This window comes from Poecilia mexicana, unplaced genomic scaffold (assembly GCF_051168715.1).
Source record: "Poecilia mexicana isolate PSO_F unplaced genomic scaffold, ASM5116871v1 scaffold_21, whole genome shotgun sequence".
In the NCBI taxonomy this organism is placed as follows: Eukaryota; Metazoa; Chordata; class Actinopteri; order Cyprinodontiformes; family Poeciliidae; genus Poecilia; species Poecilia mexicana.
In genome coordinates, this window is record NW_028263390.1 from 21,899,778 (window position 1) to 21,923,823 (window position 24,046).

General features: G+C 36.0%; 2 protein-coding genes across 2 annotated transcripts; both read left to right on the top strand.

Annotated features, from left to right (window-relative positions):
- Window positions 1-665: 665 nt before the first annotated feature.
- Window positions 666-5,624, top strand: LOC148153109 (uncharacterized). Its single transcript, XM_088002281.1, has 5 exons — window positions 666-720; window positions 4,493-4,816; window positions 4,947-5,225; window positions 5,395-5,499; window positions 5,620-5,624. The coding sequence occupies exons 1-5, from the start codon at window positions 666-668 to the stop codon at window positions 5,622-5,624; spliced, it is 768 nt and encodes a 255-aa protein (XP_087858407.1).
- A 984-nt stretch (window positions 5,625-6,608) lies between these two features.
- Window positions 6,609-17,909, top strand: LOC148153110 (uncharacterized). Its single transcript, XM_088002282.1, has 4 exons — window positions 6,609-6,855; window positions 16,191-16,469; window positions 16,769-16,876; window positions 17,854-17,909. The coding sequence occupies exons 1-4, from the start codon at window positions 6,609-6,611 to the stop codon at window positions 17,907-17,909; spliced, it is 690 nt and encodes a 229-aa protein (XP_087858408.1).
- The last annotated feature ends 6,137 nt before the right edge of the window (window positions 17,910-24,046 follow it).

Consider the following 24,046-nt stretch of genomic DNA (forward strand, 5'->3'; position numbering starts at 1 on the left):
ATGAAGTTACATTCTTCAGACTCTAACTTCAACTATTTGAGACAGATGGAGCTGAAATGTAGAGAAACTCCTGATTTTTACCAATTTGGAGACTTTTAGTGTAAGTCTACAGTTTTTGCAGCTCTAATTTAAGTGCAGCTTCTTTAAACTTATCTCAGTATGTAGGTGCATAAATAGTTTCCATTCTCTCATGATTGTATTGACCATCTTTTATCTGCTCATCATTAACAGTTACAACCTCCTGAGCTCTTTAGCCACATCCTCATAGAAATTTCCTCTTTCATTACTAAAAGGTCAGAATAAGAACGGGAAATTCACATATTTATATTTAAAGTCTTCACACATTCATCATCTTCCTCTCTTCAACACCTCTCTGTCAGAAACCATGATGATCTCATCCTGCTGCTTTTCTCTCTGAACATTTACTGATCAAATATTTTCTTGTTAAAAAGACGAGATTTTGATTTTAAAAGTTTTGTTTCTGTAATCCTGTTATGTTGACAAGATGGATTACCTTTACACCATGTCCAAACTAGATTAGATTAAAAAATTACACAAACCATCCGTCAGTTTGAGGAAGTGACATCATGCAGATCATAGGAAGTAAACGCTGCATCTCTACCAGTCAGTCACAAAGCCAGAAGACTGAGAACAAGAGACACACGATGGCTGAACTCAGATGGATTATAATGTTTTTTTTCTTTATGCTAAATTTTACAGGTAAGAATGCTGTTACAGTAAATCCACCGATTGTGTAGGTTCATCTGTATGTTGGTTATTGAGATATTAACCAGTGTTGTAGTACTCGAGATTGGTCTTGGTCTCGAGACCATTTTTTGATGGTCTCGGTCTTGTCTCGGTCTCGGGCGCTGAGGACTCGGCATTTTATTTCAAGACCAGTCGAGACCGCAACTGTGAAAATATCACTAAACGTACAGCATACTGTCCAGTTTATTTGTTAACATCAGTGTTGTGGTACTCGAAGTTGGTCTTGGTGTCGAGACCGGTCTTAAGACCATTTTTTGATGGTCTCGGTCTCGTCTCGGACCCGACCGCATTTGGTCTCAGTCTTGTCTCGGTCTCGGGCTCTGAGGACTCGGCATTTTCTTTCAAGACCAGTCGAGACCGCAACTGTTAAAATACCACTAAACTTGCAGCATACTGTCCAGTTTATTTGTTAACATCTTTGTTTTCAGTGGATGCAAAACGCACCGATTAAAATCCAAGCAACTACGAGTTTCTGTAGTTGCAGTCGATTCTTCTCCACGGCTCTTTACATATTAGATAGGACTGGAGTGTCACTCACTGAGAGCCGCTGTTCTATCAGATTACCACCATACGCTGTCAGAATAGCAAACATGCAGTGAGTACCATGCCTGCGCATGCGCATCAAGAAGTCCGACCGTCAGAGGAGTTGTCAGTTCACCATACGCAGCAAGTTATGACGAAAATAAGTCATTAAATTGTTTTCAATGATAACTATATAGATATACATGTGTTGTCATGGTTTCAAAGTGTATTTAAAGCAGGGTCTGGCTGCAGCTGGAGTCAGCTACAACACACGCCCGTGTAAAACTCACTTAACCGCTAAGTCAGGATGTCATACAACTGTTAATAACAAAGTATATGATGATCTACGTCATGATTCTATGTTGCTAGCATACATGCATTGAGTAGCATGCCAGCGCATGCGCCTTAAGAAGTCCGACCGTCAGTGGAGTTGTCAGTTCATCATATGCAACAAGTTATGACAAAAATAAGTCATTAAATTGTTTATAATATGACATAATATGATAACTAGATAGATATACATGCGTTATCATGGTTTCAGAGTGTATTTAAAGCAGGTCTGGCTGCAGCTGGATGCCATACAACTGTTAATAACCAAGTGTATGATGATCTACGTCATGATTCTATGTTGCTGATTAAATAAAATCATATGGTAATGACAGCGTATGCATGTCTGAGCTAAGCGTACGACTATCTGACAACGTATGCTTGTAATGCTCTGTGTACACTGCATCATTATTTTATTTATGTATGTTGATATTTAAATTAACAAATAACTAAAATACAAGAACGAAAGAGCATGCACAATGCTCTTTGATTGTTTTAATTCAAAGTGGCAGCTGTAATGTCTGCCATGGTGTCAGACTACCTGGCTTCATGTACTGAGATAGAGAGTGAAAACAGTCACGATGAGCGCCTTCGGTTTGGTTACTTCTTGCTTGTTGCTCCTTGGTCAGTGTTCATAGTTGAGTGTTATTTACCGTCAGGGCATTGCCTCAATTGCTATGTTTAATGGTGCAGACAGTGGTGGTTTCTTACATGAGCAATATGGGCAAATGCCCAGGGCGTTATGTTTTTAGGGATGGCACAAGACCATCATACATTGTAGCACAGAAATGGAATATTTAATACTGGTAAAATGTATTAAGTATTTAATATCTAGGTGTTCTTATGGGAATATGGATCTTTCAGATTATTTTGAAAAGCAATTTTGATCATATTTTACATTTTATTGTGTCATGTAGCCTGGGCCGCTGGTCTTGGTCTTGACTCGGTCTCGACTTCCCTCGGTCTTGGTCTTGACTTGGTCTCGGACCCTAAAAGTCTTGGTCTTGTCTCGGTCTCGATACACTCTGGTCTTGGTCTTGTCTTGGTCTTGGGTTAGGTGGTCTTGAACACAACACTGGTTAACAACTTTGTTTTCGGTGGATGCAAAACGCACCGATTAAAATCCAACTTGCCAATAAGTCACGTTATTGGCAAGTCAATAACTTAACTTGCCAATTACGTGTTTCTGTTTCTCCCCCTTCACCCCCACCTTTCACTCGCACGCGGTGCTCCAAGACATGCGCAGTGGTTTTCTCTGAGCAGTTGAAGATGTCTAATCGTCAGTAATAGAATATTGCTGCATAAATCATAAGAAATCCGATGGCCACAGCTAACTCAGCAGCGCTTCGCTTTCAGAGACGGTGGGGACAACGTCTAACTTTTTTTGTCACTTAGAAAAGAAGCTCAAAGAAAGGTAAGCTCCGTTGACGTGATGTTAGCAAAGCTAGCTGTACACATAAGCATTTGTGATGGAAAAAAAGTCACTCACTGTGCTGAATTATTGTGCGGAGATGTTGACTGACTTGTCGCATGTATGGGACAACGCTGTGCCCAAAAGTCTGCAATATATTAATGCGACATTCAGGAACAGTATGATTCATCTGCTCGTATCTTTACTTATTAGATAGGACTGGAGTGTCGCTGAGAGCCGTTGTTCTATCAGATTACCATATGCTGTCAGAATAGCATACATGCAGTGAGTACCATCCCTGCGCATTAAGAAGTCCGACAGTTAGAGGAGTTGTCAGTTCATATACGCAACACGTTATGACAAAAATAAGTCATTAAATTGTTTTCAATTATAACTATATAGATATACATGTGTTGTCATGGTTTCAAAGCAGCCAGACCCTGCTGTTTAAAGCAGGGTCTGGCTGCTGCTGGAGTCAGCTACAACACACGCCCATGTAAAACTCACTTAACCGCTAAATCAGGATGCCATACAACTGTTAATAACAAAGTGTATGACGATCTACGTTATGATTCTATGTTGCTAATTAATAAAATTATATGGTAATGACGTGTCTGACAAATATAGCCGTAAGTTTGTGCTAAGCTATGACGATCTGATAGCGTATGCTGACCTGACAGAACACTCTTCTTTGTTCTTGTAATCCTCTACATACACTGCAGTAGCTATCATCATTTTATTTAATTATGTACTTTGATATTTTTTAATTAAATAAATAAAACACAAGAACAAAAGAGCACACAGAGCATGCACATTGCTCTTTGATTGTTTTCATTCAAAGTGGCAGCTGTAATGTCTGCCATGGTGTCAGACTGCCTGGCTTCATGTAGCAGGAGAGAGGGTGAGAACAGTCACGGTTAGCGTCTTGTGCATGGTTACTTCTTGCTTGTTGGTCCTTGGTCAGTGTTCATGGTTGAGCGTTATTTACCGACAGGGCATTGCCTCAATTGCTATGTTTAATGGTGCAACAGTGGTGGATTCTTATATGAGCAATATGGGCAAATTCCCAGGGTGTTATGTTTGTAGGGATGGCACAAGACCGCCGCGGATTGTAGCACAGAGACAGAAGTTGTCTTAATATTGGTTAAATTTATTAAGTATTTAATATCTAGGTGTTTTTATGGGAATATGGATTTTTCAGATCAATTTGAGAAGTAACTTTGATCATATTTCACATTTTATCGCATCATGTAGCATGGGGCGCTGGTCTTGGTCTTGACTCTGTCTCGACTTCCCTCAGTCTTGGTCTTGACTTGGTCTCGGACCCTAAAAGTCTTGGTCTTGTCTCAGTCTCGATATGCTCTGGTCTTGGTCTTGTCTTGGTCTCGGGTTAGGTGGTCTTGACCACAACACTGATATTAACTAAACCTGATTCACCTGATTTAATTTCTCTCATCTCCTCAGCAGCAGCAGATGAACAAAGCTCTGACTTCTTTGTCAGAGATGGAGATGAAGTCTCTCTGCCTGCTGAATGTTTTAGAAACCAGATGGAAACTTGTGATGGAACTTCCTGGATATTCAGTGGTCGAAGAAATACAGAAACACTGTTTGAAGATGGAAAGATTCATAAAGATGCCAGAACTAAATCAGATAGACTGAGTGTTACAGCAAACTGTTCTCTGGTTATAAAGAAGATCTCAGTGGAGGATGTTGGTACTTATGGCTGCAGATGGTTTAACTCATCAGGACATCAAATATACTCTGATGTTTATCTGACTGTTGTTAACGGTGAGTATTTATATCATTATGTTTTCACTTCAAAATATTTTTCACAACAGAAACTGATAAAATACTATGACTAAAATTTAAATGAAGTCAGAATATTAATATTATGTTATTGTAACATCATCTTCCTCAGTGATTGAACAGAAGATCAGTGATGAAACCATCCTGATCTGCTCTGTATCATCATATGGTGGATGTCCTCACTCAGTGAAGTGGCTGTATGATAACAAAGATGATGTAAATATCAAAACCATAACTCCTCCTCAGTCTGCCTGTTCAGCCACTGTGAGCTTCACAACTTCTCCTCATGTTTCCACATCAAAACGTTCTGAGTTATTCAGATGTCAAGTTAAATATGGAGGAGACATGAAGGAGTTTAGCTTCAGGATTTCACCTCAGAGAGAAAAACCAGGTGAGAAAATTATGAGCTGTTTATAAAAACTACTTCCTGTTTATTGATAAGTAGATGCTTCTGTAATATTACAGGTTAAATATGACTCATTAACAGGATTAAACTCTGACAATAGTTGAGAAATAAATCTAAGCTGAAAATATTTAAGTATTTTTATTTATTTTTTCAGTTACGACACAACCAACCAAAGTGTTGACAACTTTGAAAAGAGTAAAAACAACAAATCCTAAAAAGACAATCCAACCTACAAGAAGAGATTCATCGAACTCTAAAGGTAATGATGATATTAATGTTTAATTTCAATGTTTCTTAAATGTTTTAATTATTTAACCATCAACATAGAAAAACTCAATAAAATGATCTGAGCCTGTTTTCCCTCTTCCTGCTGCTGCAGTCTGACTGTAGTGTATCTGCAGAATCTCAGATAAATGTTTCTCCTAAACATGGTTAATAATATGAAGCCAAATCTAAAAGGGAATTTGAATCTAAATGTTCTCTGGTTCTATGAAACTTAATTATTTTCAACAGGCTGAAAATGTGACTGTAGATAAAATTAAATGTAACTTGAAAATATTTGTATTGTGGGATTTTTTTCAGCTGTGACAGAACGACCAAAAGGAATGATGACTTACACAATAATGACCACAAGTAGAACAACAACTAAAAACCCAATATCAAACTCTGAAGGTAGTGATGATTTTAATGTTTAATTTAAATGTTTCTGTAATTTGTCCTTTTGTTTATGTGATTTTATTTCTAACATTTTAATAACTGTAGATCTATGATATTTGTTAAATCTGCTGATAAGATATTTAGAACCAAATTTACTGGAAATTTGTTCTTCATTTCCTGTTCTCCATGTGGTTGAGGTGAAGAACAAACACTTTGTTTTTAGGACAAAAATAGTTATCAAAAAGTTTTTCTGCTTGTATTTTACCACAGGACTTTAAAAAGTTCAGCTTTTTAAAACGGATGTGTGTTTTTTGCTCTGAGAGGGGTAACATTAACTCTTTACTGCTAAAAATAATCTTTGAAAATACAATATGATTAATTGTGTATTTGACAGGATCCCGATTTTTTTTATTTATTTTATTTATATGAACAAAATACAATTAAATAAATTGTAGAGGGCCCCCTGTTAGTCAGGGCCCCTAGAATTGTCATCACTTTTCACCCCTGTACCACGCCCCTGGTTGTGACTACTTCAATATTTTTAAGATGAATACTAAACACTGTATGTCAGTTATTGTGACATTAACTAAAGCTGTACATAATTTACTTTCTCTCATCTCCTCAACAGCAGTGATAACAGTAGTTATCGCAGAGATCCTTGTCAGAGATGGAGCTCAAGTCTCTCTGCCTGCTCGATGTTTCAGAAATCAGATGGAAACTTGTGATAAAACTCCCTGGTCATTCTATGATCAAATAAAAACAATAGAACCACTGTTTGAAGATGGAAATATTCATAAAGATGCCAGAACTAAATCAGACAGACTGAGTGTTACAGCAAACTGTTCTCTGGTTATAAAGAAGATCTCAGTGGAGGATGTTGGTCGTTATGGCTGCAGACAGTTAGAAACATCAGTTCCAGATGTGACGTACTATGATATTGATCTGGCTGTTGCTAGCAGTGAGTATTTATATCATAATCTTTTTATTTCAAAATATTTAGTTACGATAGAAACTGAAACAATATACAGTAACTACAGCTGAGTAATGAAGTCAGCATTAATATTGTTGTTAATGTAATATTTTAATCTTCCTCAGTGATTGAGCAGAAAATCAATAATAAAACCATCCTGATCTGCTCAGTGTCAACAATTCGTGGATGTTCATACTCAATAAAGTGGCTGTATGATAACAAAGATGATGAAAATATCAAAACCATAACTCCACCTCAGTCTGCCTGTTCAGCCACTGTGAGCTTCCCAACTTCTCATGTTTTTACATCAAAACGTTCTGAGTTATTCAGATGTCAAATTAAATATGAAAGTAATATCATAGAGGAGTTTACTTTCAGGATTTCACCTCTGAGAGAAAAACCAGGTGAGAATATGATGAACTGCTTATAAAAACTACTTCCTGTCTGTTGATAAATATGATGCATGTGTAACTATTGTTTAATGACGACAGTTTGCTAACGTATAAAACGCTCAGAAACAAAGGTTTTCAACAAGAATAAGTGTGACTGTAGTTGGTAAATAAATTTACCTTGGAAATGTTTTTGCTGTGGGATATTTTAATTTTTTATGTACAACACAAAAAACTAAAGTGATGACAACATTGTCAACTACAACAACAACAAACATGGCAGCAGCACAGTCTACAATCACAATCTCAATCAAGCCCAAAACAGGAAGTGATTCATCAAACTCTAATGGTAAAGAAGATCTTAATGTTTAATTTAAATGTTTCTGAAATGTAACATTTTCTTTGTAATTTTTGTCTCCAATATGTTTTTTATAATTGTCAGTAGATTTCTTTTATTTGTTAAATCTACTGAAAAAACATTCAAATAAATCATTTCTTTTAGTTTGACTATATGAAAAACCTGAACTTTCTGACCTAGAAAATGTTTTGTTTAATAAAATAGAGAATGTTCTGAGATTTTAATGTCACTGATTTTGATTTTCATAATGAAGTGACCTTTTTGCTTGTAAAAACAAATGTTAGAAGTGAAAGGAAAAAATAACCTCAGACAAATCTCACCATTGTTTTTCCTAAAAAATTAAATGGAAAGTCAGAGTAGTGAACAAATATTTGATTTTGACACACAAGGCTGCTGGTAAACAATCTGCAGTAAAAAGTTAATATTTTCTCCTGCTCATAACTTTATGTTTTGATATAATGCTTTATTTATCTGGCTTCCTTCTGTTGTCAGGTGGATTGAAACTGAGGTTCGTCGTTGTGTTCACGGGTTTAGCTGCTCTCCTAGCAGCTGTTGTGGCCGTCAACATCTGGACGAAGATCAAAGGTGAAACCATTCAACCTTAAGATTTTACAAACTTGCATTTTCTTAGAGAAAAAATAATCTTCTCTTTTCAGGAAGAAAAACACAGATGGAAGGAGATATGGTAATTTTTTAAAATCATAATAAAAAACTTGTTGCTAATGACAACAATGAAAACTCATCTTCATAGTTTGATTGCTGTGTTACCATGGCTACAATCTGATGCTGCAAGTAATCTTTGTGTTTGAGATCGGTTTATCCAGAAATACATCTCAGCAAATAATATAACATTTTCAGTAATTGCTTTTTATCTCAGCCAATCAAAATTTGCCCCCTCTCAGTTTTCACCAAATATTTAAACACTATTGGTGGTGCTAACAGTGTGTAAGCCGGGCCCTTAAGTCAGATTCTGTTGAAGGCCTCATACTATGGCGACACTGAGTATCAAGGCAAAAATAAATCAGTTCACATCTACAGCTAAAGTGGAAGTCTTATGTCCTTGTTATGGAAATTTCATTGATCAAAGAATGAGAAGCTGTTTCAATAATAAGAGAAAGCTTAATCTTTGTCTTTAAGTTTCTTTATTCGAAGGCAAAAGCGTTTGAAGACCCTTCTCACTGAGCGCAGTCAGGAGAAGAGCCCTGAACAACACACATCACATCGTTATATAGTCACAGCAAGACAAAGACCCTCCCAAAGTCTGATCTTATCTCTACTGCCAGATGGACCACAGAGACAATCCTGACCCCCTCCTCATGAACCCCCTCCTCACCACTTGGAGGGGATGATTTTATGGCAGGAAAGAGAAACAATAAGGATTTCAGGAGAAACTTCTAATTCTTTGTCAGTTACTCATGAGTGCAGGTCAAACAAGGGCACCACATGTTTCTGGACTGAAAGGACTGACATGTTTCTACATGTCAGTCCTAAGACAATTGCCAGGTTAAGCGTTTTACCCAAGATGTCTTCAGATCTCTTATACTATCACAGTTACATCTAAACATTATCTTTAATGGAAAAACACATCTTGCGGAAATACAAAAACACAGCAGATATAGCCAGCAAATAAATGGTAAACTTCAGAAGTTCCATCAAAGATGAAATAAAGCTAAAACAAAATTTTCTATTACATCATCCTTCCTGTATCCGATACACCATCTTGTTTGCTGCAAATGCCTTAGGAATTAACCTAAACTAACACTGGTCCTTCAATGGAACTAACACGAGAGCGGGTGGCACAATCTGGAATATTTACGAGACAATATTAATACGAGAGCACGATGAGAAGGGGTAAAAAAATGGGAGACTTGACCATTATGCTGTTAACCAGTTCATCCCCCTCATGTCGGGCACGATGATGTCTCAGCATTACAGAAGTGCTCCTATTACAGTAAGACAAAACTTGGGAGCAAATCCTACATTCTTCACCAACAATATAAATAAAAGTTAATCCATGTAAACTAACTCAAATATCCCAGACAAGTAAATAGAGATATTTGCTTTTTGACTCAACTCTTTCTTCACCATGAATTAATATCAATGTCTGCATTCCTGAAGACAAAGCTGACTTGTGGGCTTCATATCTTGGTGGACAAGTCACCAAGATACATTAACGTCTGGACTGATTCCAGACTGGAGGGAACATTTCACCATTTTCCAGTTCAGATCTGAGGTCTGACTTTCTGAACTGACTTTTTCTTTTCTGACCAGCTTCAAACTGTTGCAGTTCATGGTGAACACAACTTAAAGAAGCCAACAGCAACAAATCATCTATAAAAAGGCATTCTTACTCCTTATCATTATAAGTAATAATGACAACAATCACACTAATAGGATGGTTAAGGTTAAGCCTTTTGGATCAGAGGTGTTTTCAAGACACAAGAGAAGTCCAGTTCCCTCCTTTATATTAACTTCAAATCAGTCATTTTTGTATGGTTTCTGATTAGTAGATGAATTTCTGCAGTCAGACTCATAAAATTATTTTCTTTTTTTATAGATGTGCAGTGATGAAGAGGACAATGCAGTGAACTATGAAAATGTCAGAGTTACTGATGAGGTTTGATTCTCCTGATTCTGGTAGACTTCACAGAACATCAGTTTCATATAAAGTGCCTGAAACCATTTCAGTAAGATCAGGGAGACCAGAAAGTAAAAGTAACAACCTAAGGTTTTGTTTTCATTTCAGCTTGGCAGGGAAACAGTGAGTAACTTTTCCTGAGTATTCTCTACGCACATTTATATAATTTGTTTAAAAGTGGGACTTCAAAATAACAAAACTGACCTCAGAGGTTTTTGTTCATATCAAGTCAGTATTTTATTTGCAAAACAGCAGAAAATGAGACTCATTTCTCATTTTCTGCTGAGATCACTTCTCCATCCTAGAAAAATGCTGGAGAATTTCAATATAAAATATTAATGTGTGATTTTTTTCCCCACTTAGCAATTGTATTCAAAATGGAAGGTTGGTGTTTTTGAAATGCTAATCATGAGATTATTTTACAGTCAAATATTGTAAAGAAAAGAGATCATCCCACTTCCCCATGCTGGAGATTTTAGTTTAATAGTGATAATAAATAAAGTTACCTTTAAAATTGATTACACAGGTGACATCAAGACCTGACAGTAGAGTCAGACTGTAGTAAAATTAATCTGGTTGTTATTGTGTCCTGCAAACTTTGCTTTAGTTCTTTTTTTCTATTTAATCATAAAAAAATCATAGGCAGAAAGAGAGACATGAAACAGAAAGAGCAGTTTTCCTGAAGAAAGAGGAAGGAAGTTTCCAGCCTGCAAAAGTATAAAAATAGTTCAGATTATTCCTTATTTCAAAGCATTAAAGGGTTAAAGAATGAAATCTAAACTTTTTGAGTAATTCGATAAGATCCAAAGTAAAATACTTATATTAATATTGGGTTGTTTATAAGAATACTCACACTTAAACTTACACTGGTGGAAATACAAGTAAAACAAGTAACTGTAATTTTGGTATTAGATAATTAGAATAACAGAGTATTCTTGGTTTCTTTTCAGAACATTGTAAGAGTAACTAATAAGTTATGGTTATAATATTATAAATGAATGCTGAATCAAACAGAAACTAAAAAGGTTTTAAATGTGATTTTGACATTTGAACTTGAGATGGTGTAAAAGCTGTAACTGTAATTAAAGGTCACTGATGTGTTGGAGGTAGGTGGTAGGTAAGAGGTTAGGGAAAAGCAGAAAACAGATAAGAGCCTGAGAGAAATGAGTAGTCTTGAATTTTTGATTTCTCTTGATTGAAAGAATGATTCATTGTAAAAGTAGTGTTAATTCTTAGAAGTAAAAGTAGTTAAATATAGAAAGTCTTAATAATATATGCCGATTTATGTGACATGTAATCTGATTTCATCTGACATATATTTCATGTATTCTGATTTTGGTTGACACATGTTATGGGTCTAAATAATCTTGCAGTGTATGTATTTCAGTGGAATGATGTTTAGTAATCAAATGTTAATTTTTGGGTTTTGGGAAAAATAAATCAGATTAGAGTATTAGGTTAAAATAAAAGAGGCTTTTTGGGTGAGACATGATGACTGTTGAGAAGCAGAGTAAAAACAGTAAAAAGACGTGTAAACAGATGTTCGCGGATGAGCGGACAAAGAAAAGAGAAGTGAGAGTGGATGAAATGTTAGGTAATTTCCAACGGCTAAAAGGTTACATAGGATACATTTACATGGACGGTTGAGTTGTCACGTATACCATCCACATACACACATATGTAAACAAAAGATATATAAACTCTAAAAATGGGAAGCAAATGGTTCTGTGTTCCTAGTGTCGGAGTAGAGCCAACATGATGCAGAAGAACTAACAGCAGAGGATAGGATAGGCTAAGGCTCCGCACTACTTGAGGGGGACAAGACCTGTTTACCCATAGATCCGGGATCCCTAATTCGACCACTGCCCTACTCTGCCCAAAGACCCCAACTCTGCTGCAACGGACTTGGTGAATGGTCAAAGGTCATTGATTGACTGAGATGTGAGAGTCTAAAGGATAAAAAGGACTAGATCTGCTTTGTTCCATTTCAAGGGGATTTCATCTCGTCCAGACAAGATTCTGACCACGAACTTCGAAATTTCTGTTGCCAAAGGACATTACATCCACTGGGCATGAGTTTGACTGCTCCCCAAAGCCTCTTAGAAAATCTAGTGACAGGATAAGGAAGGGGTAGATAATGTGATAGTGATTGACATCAAAAAAATTAATTGCAACTGGTGATCCATTTTGAATTAAGCTGTTGTCACTTAATCCTGCTTAAGCTACTAATAAAAATACCTATTAAATTTTGTTGGCATTTGTGGACATTGAAATTAATTCTGAGTCAGGTATTACTAATGTTGCTTCTGATTATGGTAAAATCTATGTACATGGTTCTAGGAAGATGGTGGCTTTGTAGGTTTCTTTGGCGATGAATAAATAATGACCCTGGGGTTCAAGCTGAGCCACTAAATAAAAAAAAAATATTGTGATAAACGATAATATTATTTCAAGACCATTGACACTGATTTAATGGAAATGACTAATAATGCATGTGATTACCTGCCATAGATACACTTTATTTTCAAAAGAACACATAACACTGGAACTGATAAACAACCAAAAACAAAAATAAAATGGACTCTCAGTCTCCATTAACAAAAAACGTACTTGAATAAAAAGTAAACAACATAAAGCCAAAGTGGAAATAAATACTGCATTCAACCAAAAGAGTGCAGATTATGAAGTCTGTATACTGCATTGGCCTTCAGTAATCAGTAGATTTAAATAGGGAAGATGGACACATCAGACTACCTAATGCAATAGTTCACACTACACGATTTTTTCCACCTATTTTCCCCTTAAGATAATCTTAGCTCGTTGGCCGATTGTCGCTGGTGATTTCGTAACCGATCATCCTGCAGTGTGATTTAGATCGTCGTGGCTCCGATCTAAATCAGGGGTTTTCCCCGACTGGGAGTTTAACGCTGAATGTGACAGGTAGCCAATCAGAAAGCGCGGATTCTCCTTCAGCTTTCTGAGGGGAAATAACGAGGGGAATCCCAAACAGCTGACACGGCGCAACCCGAAGTCCAGTGGACATCAGAGATGATATGTGGAAACAACATTAATATTTATTCAACATTTCGTGCAAATGTAACCTGGTTGTAATTCTCTTTTGTTATAATTACACAAAATGTCTTTTTTTATTATTTGTCTTGTTCCTTATCTTACTGAAACACCTGTCATTGTTTTAACCGTGTTACTTTAAGATTGAAGCCCCTCCCTTTTATTTCTTCTTCTGTGGTATTGTCCTTAAATTGTTTGTGCCCCTTAGCCCCTCCCCTTTTGTCATGTTGTCCTGCGGGAGGGGTGTGCGTTTTATTTTTCCATCTAGATATATTCAGTTTATTTATAGATCTATTAAGTTAATTTTTGTTATATACTTTTGTTTTGTGTAGGACTTGGAGCGGGCAGCCTTTAACACGATTGTTTTGTCTGTATTCTCGTCAGAAATAAACCGAGAATCATTTTTTAAAAGATAAACTGCATCACGGCCTGTTCACTCAATAACCAGCACAACGCAGAAAAGGATCCGGTTACACAAAGAATATAGAAATGACAAGGGGAGGAGATGGAGCCAAATTGCTATAAACCCTAAGTTTTCAGTTGTTCTTCATTAGGTAGATTCTAGTAAAGCATTGATTAATGCCCGATATTAAAATTAGTTAACTGGACTTGTAGCCGTTATTTTGTGCCCATGTGGCTGGACACCACATGGCATGACGAACCCGATTGAACCGTTATACCTTGGATTTCTGTTGGCTAATGTGTCTCTCAGGTTTTGAAGATGGGCCGACAATCGGCTGACAACTTGTGTCGTGTGCGCTGGACGTTACACGAAGGAAATGAGGAAAGAGGGTCAGTGGAGAGCACCGGAGTTGAGCCTTTTTTCATTCTGTGTCATGAAGAGAAAGAAAAAAAGGCAGAAAGAGATGATAAAGCCGATAATTAAAATCTTGGTCCTGCAGTCATTAATAATAAACTTTCTAATTTTCATTTTCTCCTCCAAATGCTCCAAAATAATTTCCATAACTTTAATAAAATAAAATAAAAAAGAAATTAGCTATTTGACATTTTATACTTTTCAGAGCAGTCAATAGGCTTTTTCATAATTTCTTTTGGCATAGCACCAATTAGTTTGTGGCAGTTTATGTTGCAAGATTTTAATTTCACTTCTTTTTAAATTTCCTCAATTTGTAAAATCTGACTTATAATAAGAGTAATGTTGCTAGTTATGTATATATGCTTCATTTAACCAGAAAACCTTTTTTTTTTAATGCAAATTCGTACACTGAAGATTTAGAGTTTGTCTCCAGTAGAGGGTGCTATAAGTTATATTAACTTTGCAGACATTTTTAGATGAAGATTTTGGAGCATGATCATTGCCTATACTTGAGCATAACCTATCATTAATGTGGTTTTCAAAGCGTAAAACATAATTATGGTTAAAAATGAATAAAACTCCACCTGATTGGAACAATGCTCCTGTTCTTGTTGTTGCAGACGTCTATGATTCAGAATACTAAATTATTTTCTCTGCAGGAAGTTGAATTCTTCAGAGAATCTGTAATAATTTGATTCAGGTGAAATGGAGCTGAAATGAAGAGAAACTCCTGATTTTACCAGTTTGGGGACTTTTTGTACAAGTTTACAATTTATTCAGCTCTTATTTTAAATGCAGCTTCTTTAACCATATTTCAATATGTATGTGACCAAATAGTTTTCATGCTCTCATCTGTGTTTTAACCATATTTTATCTGCTCATCAGCAACACTTAAAAACTTCCTTTTTAGACATTAGAAATAAACCCTTCAGTGGAAACATGAGGAACTAAAAGGTGTGAGATCACCTTACTGTATTAACTGTGTCAAATATAGAACAATAACTGGAAATTCACATATTTATATTTAAAATCTTCACACCTTCATCATCTTCCTCTCTTCAACACCTCTCTGTCAGAAACCATGATCTCATCCTGCTGCTTTTCTCTGAACAGAAACATAACTTGTTACTGATCAAATATTTTCTTGTTTAAAAAGATGAGGTTTTGATTTTAAAAGTTATGTTTCTGTAATGCTGTTATGTTGACAAGATGGATTACTTTTACACCATGTCCAAACTAGATTAGTTAAAAAAATACACACAAACCATCCATCAGTTTGAGGAAGTGACATCATACGGTTCAGAGGAAGTAGATGCTGCATCTCTACCAGTCAGTCACACAACTAGAAGACTGAGAACAAGAGACACACGATGGCTGAACTCAGATGGATTATAATGTTTTTCTTCTTTATGCTAAACTTTACAGGTAAGAATATGTTTACAGTAAATCCATTAACAGTGTAGGTTCATCTGATTTTATCAAAAACAATGTGTGCAAAGTTGTGACTATATCTTTCTAAGGTGAACAATAATCACTGTATGTCAGTTATTAGGACATTAACTAAAGCTGTACATAATTTATTTTCTCTCATCTCCTCAGCAGCAGCAGATATAATCTGGTCTCACTTTGTTGTCAGAGATGGAGATGAAGTCTCTCTGCCTGCTGAATGTTTTAGAAACCAGAAGAAAACCTGTGGTGAAACTATCTGGTTACTCAGTGGTCAAAGAAATACAACAGACACACTTTGAATTTGGGAAGATCCATAAAGATTCCAGAACTAAATCAGACAGACTGAGTGTTACATCAGACTGTTCTCTGGTTATAAAGAAGATCTCAGTGGAGGATGTTGGTCTTTATGTCTGCAGACGGTTTAACTCATCAGGACAAAAAGAAGCAGAGTGATCTATCTGCAGTCAACAGTGAGTATTTATATTATTAGGTTTTCATTTTATGATACTTTTTTACAACAGATACTGATACAATACAATGACTACAGCTGATGTGATGAAGTCAGCATTAATGTTACTGTATCAATATCTTCCTCTTCCTCAGTGACTGAACAGAAGATCAGTGATGAAACCATCCTGATCTGCTCTGTATCATCATATGGTGGATGTTCTCACTCAGTAAAGTGGCTGTATGATAACAAAGATGATGAAAATATCAAAACCATAACTCCTCCTCAGTCTGCCTGTTCAGCCACTGTGAGCTTCACAACTTCTCCTCATGTTTCCACATCAAAACGTTCTGAGTTATTCAGATGTCAAGTTAAAACTAGAGGAGACATGAAGGAGTTTAGCTTCAGGATTTCACCTCAGAGAGAAAAACCAGGTGAGAAAATTATGAGCTGTTTATAAAATCTACTTCCTGTCTGTTGATAAGTAGCTGCTTCTGTAATATTACAATTTAAATATTGTTAATTTAGAAATCACTCATGGAAACATAATCCTCTTTAACAGGTTAAATTATGACTATAGTTAAGAAATAAATCTTAACTATTTATTTAATAAATAGTTAAGATTTATTAACTGTAGTTAATAAATCTATATTATTAAAAACATAGATGATGATGTTTATTAAAAACATCATCATTGTGATAATGTTTTTAAGTATTTTATCTATTTTTCCAGTTACGACACAACCAACCGAAGTGGTGACAACTTTGAAAAGATTAAAAACAACAAAGCCTAAAAAGACAATCCAACCTATAACAGGAAGTGATTCATCAAACTCTAAAGGTAATGATGATATTAATGGTTAATTTCAATGTTTCTAAAATGTATTCTTTTAGACATGATTTCTCTCCAATACATTTTTTATAATTTTATCTTTGGACAAAATTATAAAATTTTGTCCTTGTTTTTGTAGGACAAAAAGGGCATTAAGAACTTTTCCTGTTTGTGTTTTACCACAGAACTAAATAAAATAATTTAAACAACTTAAGAATTGCAGATTGTAGATTCACTACATGAACGTTCTGAAAATATAAAATATGTTTTAATGTCTGAAGAAAAGAGCATTCATATTACTGGTGACTGATTCTGATTTTGTTCAGTTTTCCTTATTTAACCATCAACATATAAAAACTCAATGAAATGATGGAGTTGTCGTGACGATAGATAAGATTAAATCTAACTTGAAAGTGTTTGGATTGTGGGATTTTTTTGCAGCTGTGACAACGACCAAAAGAAATGACGACTTACACAATAATGATCACAACTAGAACAACAACTTTAACAGGAATGAAAACAGAAAAGCCTAAAAACCCAACAAACTTTGAAGGTAGTGATGATCTTAATGTTTAATTTCAATGTTTCTGGTACTCTTTTGTTTATGTGATTTTATTAGGGCTGTTGTAAACGAATATTTCAGTAATCGAGTAATCTATTGATGATTCTTACGATTAATCGAGTAATCGGATAAAAAAGAATTAATAAAATAAAATATTGGTACATCTAGCATAATACCAGTGTTACTACTGGATATTAACATCAGTCCAATTTTTCATATTTGAGCATCCCTAACAGTTACTTTTTTGTCGTTTAGAAAATTAACCTGTAACAATAATAGCTCACTTTCTAAGTTAACCTGAAGAAAAAAAGTTAGTAAAAATGGTAGATTCCCTGCCAAAAGGGGAGACTTGACAGGTGTGTCTTGCCCAGCTGTTATGTTTATGTTAGCAATGGGATTTCACACCTTCGTTCGTCACACTCAGATGATTTCCGCAACGATGATTTCCGCCTCCCGTTTGTTGAGACCGGGGTGATATGATGTTGTGCGGTTCGTCCGTAAAGCTACGTTTACACGGTAAGCATCAACACTCAGCCGCCCGCCGTGCTCAGTCTATCCGCTCGCCTGTATAAATCCTCCTGAGCGTCTTCCCGTCGTTCGGTTTCAACCAGCAGCTCCCGGAGGAGAAAGGCTGCATCACTCCAGTCATTTTAAGGATGTCTGTTGGTCCCCCGAAAACAACAAAAGCCCGGGCATTATCATCAATCAATGAAAAACAACAACAACAAAAAACATTTTTTTTATATATTAGTTGGATACTGCAGCTATGACTTCATCAGCAGCAGAGTTTGATGAAACATTTTTATCACTGCATCAAACAGTCTGTCTTATTTGAGATTTGAGTGAAGTTTGGTCTTAATAATCACTGCATGATCAGTCGACTCTGATTGAAAATATAAGTTAAATATATAAAACACCAGTGATAAATAAATGGTACCCAACCAAAGTAAATTTATTTTGATGATTTTGTGACACGAATAAGTCATGGATATTTATCTCCATTTTAAGTTGGGACTTCATTAAAACAGGAAGATCATCAGAGAGTCACTGGGAAATAGTAAAGAAAGGGAAATGGCAGGACTCTCTAATGATGTTAGAATTGCTTTATTAATACACATAAAAATGTAGAAATTATTATTTTTTTCTATTTCAGGTCTGTGGCGTATCGTCATCGTCTCTGTGGGTTTAGCAGCTCTTTCAATAACTGTTGTGAGCGTCAACATTTGGACAAGAACTAAAGGTAAAATTGAGAGAAATACAACTGCTATGGCCACTCTTGCATCAGAAAAAGTCCAAAAAACAAAAATGCCAGAGTAGTCTTTCAGGAAGAGGTTTTCGACTCACTCAAAGAAAAAATAAAAAGCACTCGCGGAGACTTCTCCTGTTTCAAAGGGGTTTCGATTTCTTATAAAAATAACAAAAAATAATCTCCGAGTTGACTTCAAATATAAACATTAATTTGTGTTATAAAAACCTTTTCACTCCTTCACCAAATAATCAGATCAGCCCCAGCAGCTGATTGTTCTTGTTAATCACTGCAGGAGGCTGACTGACAAAGAGGAGGGTCTAAGCAAAACAAATAAATGCATAAATAAATATACATATACCATTCACATACCCTTAGATCTGTGGAAATGAATAATTTAGCAAAAAATAAATTAATATAATTCTTAACAGGCTCCAACAACAACAGTTTAATAATCTGTTGAATGAAAATACTGGAAATTCTGGATTAACTTTACTATTATTTAGATAAAAAAGGTGAATAGTGATTTAATGACTTAAATGAACTGTCATTGATTTTTTTATTTATTTGTTTCTAAAATGAATGTTGAGTATTTTTATGTTTTCTTCATCCCAAAATGCATAAAGAAGATGACGGTGCAGTGAACTATGAAAACATCTGATGATTTTCTTTCCACCAAATTTTTCTCTTTCTGCATGGAGTTTGCATTCTCCAGGTACTCCGGTTTCCTCCCACAGTCCAAAAACATGACTGTCAGGTTAATTTGCCTCTCCAAATTGCCCCTAGGTGTGAGTGTGTGTGAGAATGGTTGTGTGTCCTGTCTGTCTCTGTGTTGCCCTGCGACAGACTGGCGACCTGTCCAGGGTGACCCCGCCTCTCGCCCGGAAGTTAGCTGGAGAGGCACCAGCAGCTCCCGACCCACTAAGGGACAAGGGTCTAAAGGTTCCATGTTAAGATTATGGTAACAAAAAACTGTAGCCGGGTGGTAAATTTTGGTTAAATAATTGTACTGTTTCAAAGTGTTGGTTTTCTTTTATCTTACGGTAGCAATGCTATTAAGTGATTTTGTTTCAGTTATGTAATTTTATTTCCTATCTGTATGTTTTTCACATTTAAATATGTTCAGGTAGTTGGTCTCAGGTGCTGCACATTTTGACCACCAAAGTGATTACTGTTTCCCAAGACGGGGCAGGAAATGCATTTTGTCTTCCGGTGTTGCTATGCTACGTGATGAACTTGGACGGGAACTATATGTGATTTATGTGCAGGTCATAGTTTCAGCAGAAAATTGGTAAATGTATGCATCATTTGTTGAAATATGTCGGTATGTTCTCATTTATGTCATAAGCAGTCAGTATTTTAATAAGATGGTGTATTTCTGAAACGGATGGTCCAGGGAGCCTGTCTGTGCGGTGCAGGGCGGCCATTTACTGCACGTGAAAATAAGATGTCTGATTAAAGGTGTTCTCCAGTATTAAGAGTGAACTGAGACATTACTGTCGAATGTAAGTGTTGATAAAATAAGTCATATCACAACTCCATGCGCTCTAAATCAGTGTGGTGTAATGCAGCTCTCTGTATTTTTGTTTGTGCAGCCAGAGGCCACTGCCGTATTTCTATTTCTTTTATATATTGTATTTTCTTTTGTGTATTCTTCCTGTTATTTTGGAGATCTGCCACATTTCATGAATAGTTACCTAATGTTTGGTGAACCTATGTTCTGATTTCTGAACAATAGTAGGGAGCAAGACAGCTTTGTTCAGTCTGTCCCAACTGATAATAAAATATACTGCACATTAAGAACCTCAGTTTTTGTGTCCTGTGAGGCTAAGTATTTCCCGGGCTACGCATAAAACAATACAGTACTGTTGTTATAAAGAAAATAAAACAATATTTCTTCATTTGTTATATTGGGGGGTTTTAAGTATTGTACACATTTTGATGTTTGTTTCTTTAAATTAAATATGTAATGTAAAAATGAAATTTTGTTTAACAAGAAGAAACCAAAATCACATTCAAGAAACAAATCAGATACAATGTGAATGTTTTAATAAATGTGTCACATTAATAACAGGTAAGCATTTTGTTTGAGATCTGAAATTAACATAAAATATAATTTCATAAGTTACATATAAATCTTTTTAATATGGGTAGAAATATAATGATGCATATTTTGACCTTGTGAAAGATTGTTTTTGTTTGTGTAAATGAAAAAAACAAATGTAGCCCAGTGATAAACTGAGGTTATGGTAGTTACTATTTGTTAAGGTTAATTTTACATAGTTCAAAATAAGATACAAGTATATTAAAAGTAAATTATTGTTTATTCAAACATACATTGGTGAACAACTAAGTGTTTAGTATTCTTCTTTCTGAAAGAAATACATTGGTATTTTCCTTCACCTTAATAGTTGAATAATATAAAGGCCACTATTGAGTAATTACCTTATTTGATGATTAAAACTATTGTTTGTTAGTGAGCTATTGTGTAAATATTGTAACTGAAAGAAGCAGTGTGACGTAAGCTGCACTGCGCATTTTCTGATCTCACCATTTTCATTGGCAGTGGGGACAGTTTGTCCGGTGCGGGACTGGGGATTGGTGGAGAGGAGGAGAAGGCGGGAGCAAGGGAGAGAGTGGTAAGGGTGGAGAACGGAGGCGGACGAGGAGAAAAAAAAAAGAGGAATAAATAAGAAAGGAAAAAAGACAGACGAAAAAGAGAGACAAAGGGACAACAGGACGAAAGGGCACGGAAGTCGGGAGAAGTTGAAGGAGTTCAGTTGACGCTGGAGGGACGAGCCAAGAGGGGACCGGAGCAAGTGGTCGCGACGGACTTCGGGCTAAGCTAAGTGGGCTAACGCTTTAGCGCCACGATCCTGCGGCAGCCGTTGAGCCCCTGCGAAGTTGAGAGGAGGGAGGCATCTCAGCGTTTCCTATGTTTTCCCCGAATTGCACCGCTCTCAAATTGTTTCTTTCCTTCGTCCTCCCTCTGGGATTTCAACATCTACGCCTCGTTGGTCACAGGCCTGCAACGTTGGGTTTTCTCCGGGTTTTTCCCATTTTCCCACCACCATTTGGAGGTCGTGAGTAGAACTGACTGTTCAGGACGATATACTAACTTGGACATTGCTTGTGAACATTAATTGTTTAGTTGGCCTGCCTTATGTGCTGCCTTATGTGAAAAGTATATGTTGTTTTTTTTGTTTGTTTTCCCTAAATCTTAAAAGTGTTCACAGCTTACAGTTCAAGTGGTGATTAACAGTGAGGGTTCCCTGTCACCTTAGTTAATAAAGTGAAGCTGAGTAATTTTGCCTGAATTTCCATTTCTCTGGGTCATATTTGTTACAAACCAGGTCAGTTGTATTGCCTACATAATGGTGTACCTCATTGATGTCGAACCCAAGCACCCACCATTTTAGTTTCTTTCTCATAGAGTGGTTTAAGGTGCTACACAAATGTAAAAAATCTACGGTATATAAATATTGTTCTCATAAATCAGAATGTGTATTTGTGAATAAATGTTTCTATCTTAAAACAGAAATGTCTGAGAATTCATCCTTATGGATCAAAAGTAAGTAAGTTTAAATAAGAGAGAAAAGAAAAAATTAAAATTTTACTAAAGTAATTACACCAGTTCCACATTTAACTTTAAGTTTTGTTTACAAAGCAAAAAACTGTAAATAAAACTCAGCAGTTGAGATAATTAACATACGCATGAGTTTAAAACCTGAGGGTAGAAAACATTGATCAATCTCAGCTGATTTATGAGATATAAAGAGGAATTAAACCTGGATCAATGTGATGAATTTGAATTATCTAAAAATCACTAAACACTCACCGCCTGCAGGTTCATTCACAGCTGCAGTTTTACAACATTTACCACAATCTGCCAGATATGAACTTTGGGACGTGGAGACAGAATCTCTCACTGAAGCTAAACTACAGGATCACTTTAGGATAGTTGCTGTCATTTTAGGAGACTTTTGTATAATACATAGTTTTATTCAGTTCTTTCTTAAATGCAGCTTCTTTCACCATATTTTAGTTTACAGGAACTAAATGGTTTCCATGCTCTCATCAGGGTTTTAACCGTCTATCTGCTCATCTTTAACAGTTAAAACCTTCAGAGCTCTTTAGCCACATTCTCACAGAAAACTTCCTGTTTTCTTCTCAGAAATAAACCGTTCAGTGGAACATGAACCAATAAAGGGTCTGAGGTCAGCTACACATCTGAAGCTCATCATGGAGGTGAGAAAATGACCTGGGCATTCACACATATCTAACTTCACACATTCATCATCTTTCTCTGGTTAAAACCTCAGAGCTCTGTTGCTGTTCACTACAGCAAACATTTCCTCATCATTTCACAGAAAGACACTTCAGAGACCAAACTGGAAACCAGCAGGTTTTAAAAAGTTAAATAAATGGTAACTGTGATGGATCTATAAAACTGGACTTTCAATCTGCTACTCGTCATCATCACCAATCAGATCTCCTTTATCCAGGTTTCTAAGACCAAACTAGAGGAAGTTCATTTTTCACATTAATCTAAAAATGCATCTTGGTCTTCTTCCTTTTTTAAAGACTTCTTGCATGTCACTGACTGTCGTGTCACAAAGTGGGACCAAATAAAATCCTCTTCTAACGTTAATATTTAGTTTCTTCAGAACATCTTGATTGATATGATTGATATGGATTTCACAGTAAATGCATAATAAGTAATAAACCACACTTTGGTCATCAACGCTGTGAAACCAAGCAGATGTTACCAAATAAAGCGCTGAGCCTCCATCAGTCAGAGTGAGGAAGTGGTGAGTATCAGGAAGTAGAAGCTCCATCTGTGTTCAGTCAGACAGTCTGACTGTGAGAGCAACAGACGCACAATGGCTCAACTCCCATGGATTCAAGGCTTTTTATTCATCATCCTGCAGCTCACAGGTAGGAAGACACTAAACATTTCTATAGAGCTACAGACCATAGATCTGCTTTACTCACTGGGTTCAGATTTAATATTTATTTACATAATCTCTTGCTTTAGTTTTCACTAAGTAAAACAAAGTGTTTGATGTTCACTGAACTTTAACCCCTTAAAACTATATTTTTAAATGCAGCACCTTTCAATGCACTGAAGTTATTTTTTAAAATAAAATTATAATTTTGTTGAAACATGTCAGCTGATAAAAATCATCCCTCGTGTAAATTAGACATTATTTGTGCAGCGGTTTCCATGCTCAGAGAGCCAAGTTAGAAATAAAACAGTTTAAATTTGTGACTTCATTCTTCCTTCTCTGACTGAATTCACACCATATCTAAACCGGTTTAGGCTTAAAAGAAAGAAACCCTAACCATCAGTCAGTATGAGGAAGTGACA